This window comes from Poeciliopsis prolifica, unplaced genomic scaffold (assembly GCF_027474105.1).
Source record: "Poeciliopsis prolifica strain line A6 unplaced genomic scaffold, Auburn_PproV2 SCAFFOLD010, whole genome shotgun sequence".
NCBI lineage: Eukaryota > Metazoa > Chordata > Actinopteri > Cyprinodontiformes > Poeciliidae > Poeciliopsis > Poeciliopsis prolifica.
The window spans coordinates 3,404,696-3,415,476 of record NW_026562385.1 but is presented as its reverse complement, the minus strand read 5'-3'; the positions used below and the strand labels follow the sequence as shown (position 1 = coordinate 3,415,476).

Genomic DNA, 10,781 nt, shown 5'->3' with positions numbered 1-10,781 from the left:
CAGTTATCAGCTTGTGTGTTTGTGTGTGTGTAGCTATTGGCAGATGGGAGTGTTGAAGAAAAGTTTTCTTTGTTCTATGCACAAACTAAACCAGATAAGTATCCATTCCATTAATTTAGTTGTTATTAATCAGCGATATTTGTTGGGGGTTTGTTTTGTTTTGTTTTGTTTTGTTTTGTTTTTTTCCCTCCTGAAATAGTTTGCATTATTCTGTGGCTGCAGGGGGAAAGGCGTAAAAGAAGGGGGACGCTGTCTCTTTAAGGCGTTAAAGGAGGCGTGTAGGGGACGTCGGCAAGACGCGTCCAGAGTGAATGACTGAGCTGCGTGCGGTTGCGTGACATTGTGACAGGACGAAACTCATCAGAAACGGAACGGCTCGGATTCGCGTCTGCAGGTGAAGCGGGAATCAGAGGGACGGGACGTGGGGATCCGGAGACGCGTCACGGCTGGTTGGCATCTTTACGCACGGAGGAGCTGCGCGGCGCACCGCTCACTTTCAGCGAGGTTACAAAACAGTTCAGCCACTCTGCAGCCAGCGTGTGAAGATCAGCCTGACTGACCTACATCCCCGGAGTTTATTTTTTTTTTGTTTGTTTTTTTTTTTGTTTTTTTTTCCCCCTCAAATTTTAGAAGAATGTTTTCACCTTAAAGGCGTGAAACAACAATTAACTGTGAGCAGCGCAGGTGGATTTCCTCCCGCATGATGTACACAATCACAAGAGGTCCCAGCAAACTGGTCACGCAGAGGAGAACAGGTGAGTCTGCCAACTGTCAGCCGCCTCACACCTTCACCTTTCAGACACGCGTGGCTGTTTTTAATCGTTTCTGCAGGACCCACTCAGCAGCTGGAGAGCAAAATCAATGACTTCAAGCACAAGCAGACGTCCTGGAACATGCCGGAGTGAGTAAACCCGTTCTTTAAACTCATTTCAAATTAGAGGAACCTTCAGGTTGCCAGAACAGCAGGGGGTGTTTCTCCTTCTTCTTCCTGAACCTGAGGAACTTTCTGCCTGTTGCAGTGAATCTGGGTGCAGCGGTTTAAATCTCCTTAATCCAGAACACACTTTAACTCTACCTGTTGTTACCATGATGACTTTGAGGCAGCAGACACGACCCTGAGCGTGTTTGAGTGTGACCTTGGCAGCACATGCTCCCTCTCTCATTCAGCTGTTGCAATCTGACTTTCTACTGAGGCAAGCATGCTTGAGTTTAGGTTCAAAGGGCAACTTTTTTTGTTTGTTTGTTTTGTTTTCGTACAGTGAGAATGAACAGAATCTCTGATTTTTCTCTTTCCACTCGTCAGCCTTCCTGCACCCAAGATCGTTTTCAACCGTCTGAACGGGAAGAAGCACCAGCAGGCCGCTCAGGCGCTCCCCGCAGACGGCGGCCATGAAGAGGCTTTCTCCCCGGAGCACGAGGAAAACGTGAAGTTCATCTCTGAGGGTGAGGAAGACCGAACTGAGCTTTTTGTCGCCTGCGCTGCTGGTTTCTGTGAATGACTTGGCTGCTATCAGTGTATTTTTTAAAAGGCAACGGATCAAACGCCTCCTTCCCTTCCTTCCAAGGCGACTCCCAAACAGCTGCTCTGACACTGATAGAGCAGAGAAACTCTCTCGCACACACATTTCACACTCGCCAGGACAAAAGTGCTGAGGGAGCTTTTGATTTCAACCATTTCAACCCACAATATGGTCACACTGGACTTTGAAGGAAAGAGAATTTGTTTGAGTCAAAACAGTTTTGTTTTGTTTTTCTTTTTCCCCCTCCCTACAGTCACAGAATCCCTGTGTCTCTAGGAAACCTTGCTTGGCTCAGCTGTTTTTGCTTTCTGTGTCCTGCCAGTTGTTGGCATTGAAGCTCAGCCACAGCAGCCCATAAACAACTCCAGTAACCTTGTGTTTGATTGGACAAGGCCGTAAAGTAGAGCCAGCTCTGTAAAAAAAAATACCGCTGTTTCATTCCCATCACACCTTTTCAGTTTTTCACACAACAACCACAAGCTTTAGTGTGTTTTAATAGACTATTACAAAGTAGTTTATTGTGTTTAAGAGGAAGGAAACTAAAGTCCAGTAAATAAACTCCCTCTAAAAGTCCTGCAATTGTTCATCTGTGTGAAATCTAATCTGAGCATAAATGCACCTGTTCTGTGAAAGCTGCAGGCTCTTCCTAGAGAACATGTGACACAGCAGAATTAAATGATTTAAAAAAGTATTTGAAGCTTTGAATATCTCGCAGAACAGTCAGAAAACAGTGTGTGGCTCAGTTACCAACATGCCAAGGCAGGGCCTTTCCAAACTGACTGGTTGAACGAGGACCAGCAGAGATCCAGAGTCCAGGAGAGAGAGATTTGATCGTCCTTCCCAGGATGACCAACAATGTTTGTGAAATGGCCCTGTCAAAGTCCAAACTTTGATACAATTTTTAATCTCTGGAAACAATTGAATGTTCAGAAGGTCAGTGTTTAGCCTGCCTGAGCTTGAGCTGTGATGCAAAGAAGAATTGGGAAAAAAATTCCCAAATATTCATTTTAGTTTTTAAGACATTTTTCAGATTTGTCAATGTTTTTTTTGTTGTTGTTTTTTAATAGAATGAATCGTTTTTCTGTCACTTCCTGGTTCCTGGTCTATCATGTAAATCTCATTGAAATACACCGAAGTTTGTGATTACGCGTTGATACCGTTGCAAATCCCTGCAGCTACCATAGATTTCATCAGTCACACTGCATGTGTCTGAGACTCTGAATGATTAAAAAATAGAAACATTTCTCTGCAGTGGCCTTTGTTCTGGTGGACTTTACCCTGTGGGTGTGTCACTCTGATGCAGAACCGTTTTCATATTTCTTCATTAAACTCTAATTGTTCGACATGCGGTTGTTAAAGAGCTGCTTTCATTCAGCCTGGCAGGAGGTGCTTCAGGCGGAGGAAGGTCGAGGAGAGCAGGACTCCCAGACGGCAGTTTACTACAAAGAAACGTCTGCTGGGCCACACATGGACAGTGAGTACAGCTGCTTCTCTTCCTCCACCAGTTCGGCTACAAATACATGAAACAGTGGCCCTGTAGAAAATTAGAAAATATTTAAATCACTTGCACATTTTTTTATTGCTTTATTCATAAATGTATCAACACTAAAGACACATTTTAATAACCATAGTTTTGAAAGTCATTGCAGTTAACAGGCAAAGTTTATGCAGATATTTTACATTTTATGTTATCAGAATGAAATCTGCAAAATAGTGAAACATTTTAACTTTTTAACATTTGAACAGCAAAGCATATCAATTGTGTATTTATGACTTTGTTTTAATTTTTTTAAAAAGTACTTGATTCAAACATAGTATTGAGGAATCTTAGAATAATGTTCTAATAGTGGACATGTTAACTTATGTAGTTTCTGATTACGACCACTAGAGGGCAGTAAAAGCAGCATGAAAGTCTATGGAAAAATGAGTTTCTTGTCTTGGTTTTTATTTCAAACCGATGAGTCCGATCCATATTTCTTCCTTTCCAGGCTTTGTGCCCATAGATCTGGACGAGTGGTGGGCCCAGCGCTTCTTGGCCAACATCGACAAGCGGTCCTGATGTTTCAGACTGGATTGGATGCTGTTTGCCAGTCGGGAGGTGAAAACTGAGGAACGGCTCACTGAGGGGAGAAGATGCCTGCTTCTGTAGGCGCGGCGGCTCAGACGGCCCAGGAATCCTTTAGATGGACCGACGGCGCTGGGGCGCTGACCCCAAAGCTGCCGAGAGCTACTTTAGTGTCTGAAAGACCAGATGTAGGATAAGGTTTCTGGGGGTGTTTATGGTCACAGCAGAGACCATTTGAATGCAGTAAAATTGTGTTTTTCCAAACTTCTGGGTTTTATTTCACTGCATTTGCGGTTTCCACTTTAATAGTTAAAAGAACCTTATTTGGCAACTGATGGTAACATCCCTAATCTTAAATGTGGCTTATGAAATATTTGGAGATTTAAATTTGAGAACAAGACGAGGAAACTTTAAAACTGACTTTCACACACCAGACATGAACGGAATGCGAGTCCCATCAAAAATAAACCGTCTCAAAATGGATGAAACTTCTCCAACACCACAACCAGACAGAGAAGCTTTGTTTTCAGTGATTTGTGCAGCAACAAATTCCTCCACAGTAGTCTGTATTGATCTCCTGAACTGTCCTCGGTCAGCCTGTCTGGGTGCTGCGAATGCTTCAGTCGGCATCTGGAGCGAGGCGAGTCGTCAGTGTTTCTCCAGAGCTCTGGCCAGGAGCTCATTGAGCCGTGAGATCATGGGCCGGGGGTCGTCATTCAGGCCAGCTGCAATCATGGCGTTGTCGTAGATCTGAAACGAGCGACGGTTTAACATCTCATCGGTCACAGCTGTAGATGTTTAACAATTTGTTTAAAACCAAACAGAAACAAGATTCAGTACCTGTTCCAGCAGCAAACCAGCCAGTTCAGAGTTTGTGTCCTTCAGTGAGTGCAACTTCTTGATCAGATCGTGTCTAACGGGTGAGGAGAGGGATCATAGTTAGCAATTCTTACTTGTTTCTTTTGAAAGGAACAAACTGGTGAAATCCGTGTTTTACCCGGCGTTGATCTCCAGGGTGGGCTGCAGAATCTGGGCCCTCTCCTCAGCAGTGCGCGCGAGCTGCTGGGTTCGGAGGAAGTGGCGGGCCGCGCCCATTTCCAGCACCGTGATCATGGCGGGATGAGTGTCGAGACGAGGAGTCAGCTGAGCGTTACGAAGAAAATGACATTTGTGGAATGTCAGACATTTGATATTCGTGGAAAGAGATTTTTTGGATCTTTTCAGTCTTTGTTCCCTAATGTTGACTCCATTCTTGCGGTTACCTTTATGTTTGTGACCCGGGGACCCAGAGTGTTCTTCATCCAGGCCATCAGGTCGTCCGCCTGCTCCTGGGTCAGCCGCTCAGATGCTGCGGTGGAGAACAGGGCGGGATTACAGCCATGACAGAGATCACGGCCCGCTCCGCCTGACCTCTACCTGAGGGTGGGGCTCACCTGGTTTGCTGTCCTCAAACTTCTCTTCCTTGTAGTGATCCACCACGATGTCCGTCTCCACCGAGATCAGCTTCTTCTTGTCAAACTCCCTGAGGTGAAGCAGGGTCAGCTCGTCGAACTGCTCATAGCAGAACAGGACCTGCGAGCACAACAGAGTTATCCCTCATCTGGCCTCTCACTGCATAAAAACATTTTCAATCACTCATCATGTCTCCCACCTCCATTTCTTTCTTCTTCATGGCCTCAAAATACGGCGAGTGCTCGGCCAGGTGTCTGTTGGGGGAACACAGGTAGTAGATGTTGCGCGTGCCGGCCTTCATGCGGGATCCGTACTCCATCAGGTTGGTCTGCTGGCCGGCCGGCAAAGCAGACGACTCGAACCTCAGCAGCTTGGCGATGTCTTCCTGCAGAGCCACAGAGCAGGCGGTGAGGACTGAGAAAAACCTGCTGTGCGGGGAGCAGCATGTCTAATGCAGCACCTTTACGTCCTGTTCCTGGGTCGTGACGATGCCCTCGCGCATGAAGAGCCCGTAGTCCTCAAAGAACTTGTTGTACTTCTCCGGGTCCTTCTTGCTTTGGTCCAGCAGGAAGCGGATCACTCGCTGCTGCAGGACATTTCGAAGCTTTCTGAAACAGGAGATGCACATATGGTCACCAGAATTCAAAAACACTCCTCTGCTCACAGGTTCAAACCTTTCCAAGATGGAAATTTCCAAAATTTCCATCTGGAAATTTTGGAAACTCTGGAAACTCTATGTAATATTTACACTGCAAAAACATAGATTCCTACCATGTATTTTGTCTAGTTTCTAGTGCAAAGATTTTACTTTACGAAGGACAAGTAACTTTTGAGCAAGATATCAGAGCATATTTTAAGTAAATAAGTCATTAATATTGACTTTTTAAAAAAAAAAAACACAAAAAAACGTATCTTTTGGAGATTAATTTACAACATTGGAAAAATGTCTTAAGACTTTGTTCTGGAACAGCTAGAAACCGGAGAGGAAGAGTGGATCCAACATTAATGGATCAATCTGGTATAAAATATCTGGCCAAAAATTAAATTCACTGCTTTGAAAAGAGCATTAAAACTCTTTTTTTTAAAATAGAGCTGAAACGTTTCCTCAAGTGATTCGGTACCTCAATTATTAAAATTCCTCAAGGAAAACTTATCTGCCTTGAAGCTTCGTTAAGTTACAATTTGTTATTTAGCGCACCATGTCTTTTCTCCTGCCGGAGCCGCTGCCTGGTGGCCGGTGTTCAGAGCGAACGGCGGGGACGAGTGCAGCAGGTTAACTATTATTGTTGCAAGTTCATTTTCCCTATCAAATCACTACAGAATTAGGGAAGCTCAAATATGAAAAATTAGATTGATGTTGATATGTGATTGTAATACTGCCAATATTTTATCTTTTTCTAATCTGATTACTCGATTAATCGTAAGAATAAGTGACCGATTAATCGATTACTAAAATATTAGTTTACAACAGCCCAATCTAAAATAAATATTTAATCCCAAAAAATGCAAACAAAAATCTGAACCAAAGGAGCTTAGAGAGGCAGATTTGGAGAAACCTGATATCAATCTTACAAATTTGATTTCCAACAAGACAGTAAACATACATTTTTTTGAACGCAGTAAAAAGCTCCACAACATTAATCTGCATGGACTGTATGCTTTAAACCTAAAGATTCTCAAGGTGAGAATGAGCCACAATCAGAAACAAAAGGTCTGAATCGAAAACTACTCCACTCTACCTGATGAGGGCGCTCTCCTGCAGCAGTTCTCTGCTCAGGTTCAGAGGGATGTCTTCGCTGTCCACCACACCTACAGCCGCAAAAACAAATGGTCACATTCCTGATGTGAAGTGTGAGACGGAACCGAAAGGGTCGACCAGCGGGTGGAAAAGTTCAGGACGACGCAGAACCTCGAAGGAAGCGCAGCCACTTGGGCAGGATGTCGGCGGCTTTGGTCTGGATCAGGACCTTCCTGCTGTACAGAGCCACGCTGGAGCCCATCTCTCTGCTCACGTCAAACATGCTGGGTTTCTGTCAGATGGGACCAGGGTTAGTTCAGTTTTATACGATCAGAGCCAAAATCTAAACTTCATTCAAACATTTTCCTTATCGAATCAGCTAAAACCGTACTTTTTCCTCATTTTATTCCCCAACTTTCTCAGCTGACCTGAAATTCTCCAAACACTGCTCACCGCGTCAGGGACGTAAAAGATGCTGCGGATGTTGAGCGGCGCGTCGGCGCGGTAGTGCAGCGTGTAGCGCGGCTTATCGTAGGCCTGAGCAATGTAGCGGTAGAACTCCTCGTGCTGCCAGTCGCTGATTTCTTTAGGCTCCATCATCCACAAGGCCTGGTGGACAAAACCCAATCAAGAAATCCTTTTGAAAGCAGTCAAAAGGTCACAGAGTGTACTTGGTAAGTTTTACATTAAACACTGAAGATAAGAGAAGGACTGAGGCTCACCTGCAGAGTGTTGAGCCTCCGTCCGTTCAGGAAGATGGGGAAACTGACGAAGTTGCTGTATTTTGTCACAACGTCTGAAACAGATTCATCATGGAGTTGCTGTATGAATTTTATTGTACACAGTTGTGGTTCAGTACATCATGGTGCGGTTGGAGATTTACCTTTAACTCTGTCCTCAGAGGAAAACTTCTTACAGTCGTCTTTGAGGTGCAGCACAATTTTAGTTCCCTGTTGAACGCCGCTGGCTTCAGCGACCTCAAACAGTCCAGAGCTAAACGGGGAAGTGAAAATGTCCATTTGAAGTTTAACCGTTTTACAAATTAAAACAGAATAAACGTGGTCTCAGTGCTCTCACCCATCGGAGGACCACTTGTATCCGGGAGCGTCCGGCTCTGCAGAGCGGGAGAAGACGTCCACGCGGTCAGCCACCATGAAGGCGGAGTAGAAGCCGACACCAAACTGACCGATGATGGTGCTGCTGGCCTCTGCCTGGTTCTGCAGGGCATCTAAAAACGCCTGCAGTGAAGAGGGGAGAGAAGAGCGCGAGAAGGATGTGAACACAACACAGAGCCAAAGCTCAGTCACATTAACATTTAAAGTCATTTGCCTCCATAATAACCGCCAGTGAGGCTCACTTTGCTGAACACGAGCACTGACCTTGGATCCAGAGCGGGCGATAGTACCCAGATTGGCCACCAGATCCTCTTTGCTCATGCCAATTCCTGTGTCCTATCACAAAAACACATTTTTCACTACAAAGTTTTATTCAAAATGCAGCAGTACATTACCACCACCAGATGGCAGCACATATGAGAAGTAAAACAGCAGCATGTGTTTTATATTTGTAAAGGTTAAAATATTCCTATATCTTAACTTCACACAAACAAGTTTTCAAACCACTTGAAAATTTCAAGTGTTTTATGCAACAGAAAATATGTAGAAGTAAATGAGAAACATCCAGGGTTTTCAAAATGTAGGAATCTATAAATATCAATTTTCTCACCTATCATGTCTGAATTTTTTCATACATACCTGAGTACTTAAAAAAAAAAAAACTATTTCTTATACCATCATCAAAAACTGGACTGCTCTAGATTACTTCTCAGAGCAAAACATCTTAATAATAATAATAATAATAATAATTGGGCTTTATATGCATTTCAGGGAGTTACAAAACACTGAAATTCAAATATTATTAAAACATACAGCGCTGGAATTAATCCAACAATATTTAAATCACATACAAAAGCAATAACAATACATTTAAAGGTCAAGATAATTCTCATCTGGCATTAGATGTGGGTACCTGAATGGTAAAGGTTCCTTTAACTCCATCAGTCTGCAGGTGGATTTCCATCGGAGCCGTTTCCCCGCCAGCTGTGATCATTTTGTGTCGCAGCTTTTCCAAGGCGTCGCTCCCGTTAGAGATCAACTCCCTGATGAAAACCTGGTGGAATGAGGGTGAGCCAGGAAATGGATACAAAGGAGCGCTGACAATACTTGAACAAAGTGAAGGAACTGTCTCACAACTTCTTACCTCCTTCTCTGAGTACAAAGATCTGGCAACAATGTCCAGAAGTTTCTTTGTTTCAGCCTGAAACTCATGTTTAGAGCAACTACCTGAAAAAAAAAAAATTAAGAGTGACACAGAGCCAAACGTTAAGGCTTATGAGCCCTGAAGTTCAAGAAGGAGAGAAAGAATAACTTTGCAGCTGCTCAGGCACCTTGTACAGATTCCGTATCGGTGATGATGGTGTGTAGAGGTTCTTCTTCTGGCTCTTTCTCCACTTCCTGAGTGCTGTAGAAGGACTGCTGTTTGAGGCCCAGAGAGGACCACTGAGACCTCCACACAGCGGGCCGGCTGCTCCACCTCTGCTGCTGTCCAACCTGGAGATCTAATGGCATGAAGTGCACAAAGGAAGAAAGCTGCAGTATAATGTACACACAAGAAATATAAACATACATTTTGGACTTCTCGGGAAGAGCTGTTTTGGCAGTCTCTTCAAATATTGTGTAAATTTGCGATGTTCTTTTATCGCATGCAATTGTTCTGTCCTGACAGTTGCAAAACAAAAAGTACATCTTGTAAGTTATATGTATGTTTAGCCAGTCAGTGATGTTTCAGTGCAGCATCCAACAGGACATTTTACAGTTTTTACTTTATTTCTTGCGTAATATATTTAAATTTTGTGTCGTCATGAGCTACAAAGCATGCTATTTAAACATAAAAATACAACATAGAATATACCACTGTTTCACTTGGTGAATTAAATAACTCAACATTCAAATATAGAGAGTTGAATCTGTTTTTTCAGTTAATAATTATGCTCGCAAGGAGCTCAGTCAGTATTTTTTTTTTTACTCGGTTTTTTGTTTCCGAGTGAACAAAACTAATATTTAACCTCATTAGCTGAAGGTTATCAGTTCAAACATGCAGCTCCCAGCTGATGGAGCGAGATTAAGCTAACTGCGCTACCCCCTACCTCGCGAGACATTTAGCGTGCTCAGTCCACGCGCACAAGACGTTAACCGTAAATTGGTCCTGTGGGAAGAAGCGAGGATGAGGCGAGCCAGGCCGAGGCAGCGGGACATTTTGACGGATATCAACAAGCAGGTGGATACCAAAAGTCACTAGACTGGGGGACACACGTTGACCGGTGAAGACCGAGGATGAGGCTGCGCTTGAAGATGACGTCACCAGGGTGTCTAGAAATATGCCTGATCAGAATTGCAGAAGGAAGGTTTTATATTATTTTTGTTTGAAAACAAATTTATAAGCATCTATCATTTTAATAGGTGTGTCATTGAAAGCAAGCTTTTATTTTGCATTTATTTTGAGAAGATACGGTTAACTTTAAAGCGTGCTGGCGCAGTGGCGTTGTTCTTCACTTACACAGACAATAAAAACAGCTCGGTGATAAATTGAAGGCACTTCCTCGTGTGAATCCCGTTTCCCCAACTCACTTTCACATTTGGGGCGTATATTTGTACGAAATTGACATATAACTGAGCCCAAAACAGGCTTGTTCAAAAGGTTACATAATGGTCCTATCGCGACTGGCTCCGGATAACCAGGTGAAATAATTGGACCTATCTGAGTCGCGGTTCTGTCAGGTGTTGATGTACTGAAGAGATTTACATATATAATCCCCGGTTTCATTTGGCACCGACTATATAACATCGGACAACTCAAAATCTCAGGGGTTCCTCAAAGCGCCATTATTCTACCGCTTTTATTCACTATATATCCTCCCACAGCTCCGATTGGGTTGAAGAGATTTAAT

General features: G+C 43.6%; 2 protein-coding genes across 2 annotated transcripts; one reads left to right on the top strand and one right to left on the bottom strand.

Annotated features, from left to right (window-relative positions):
• The first annotated feature begins 303 nt into the window (after positions 1-303).
• Positions 304-3,623, top strand: LOC129363780 (MAPK regulated corepressor interacting protein 2-like). Its single transcript, XM_055036068.1, has 5 exons — positions 304-755; positions 832-901; positions 1,304-1,443; positions 2,896-2,994; positions 3,509-3,623. Exons 1-5 carry the CDS (start codon positions 701-703, stop codon positions 3,577-3,579), a joined length of 435 nt encoding a protein of 144 aa, XP_054892043.1. The 5' UTR covers positions 304-700; the 3' UTR covers positions 3,580-3,623.
• A 381-nt stretch (positions 3,624-4,004) lies between these two features.
• Positions 4,005-10,172, bottom strand: trap1 (TNF receptor-associated protein 1). Its single transcript, XM_055036067.1, has 18 exons — positions 9,981-10,172; positions 9,222-9,392; positions 9,035-9,117; positions 8,804-8,944; positions 8,155-8,226; positions 7,853-8,013; positions 7,659-7,768; positions 7,498-7,571; positions 7,229-7,384; positions 6,947-7,067; positions 6,777-6,846; positions 5,498-5,645; positions 5,237-5,422; positions 5,019-5,157; positions 4,848-4,933; positions 4,583-4,728; positions 4,426-4,498; positions 4,005-4,335 (listed from the first exon to the last, which is right to left on the bottom strand). Exons 1-18 carry the CDS (start codon positions 10,087-10,089, stop codon positions 4,234-4,236), a joined length of 2,148 nt encoding a protein of 715 aa, XP_054892042.1. The 5' UTR covers positions 10,090-10,172; the 3' UTR covers positions 4,005-4,233.
• Positions 10,173-10,781: the final 609 nt, after the last annotated feature.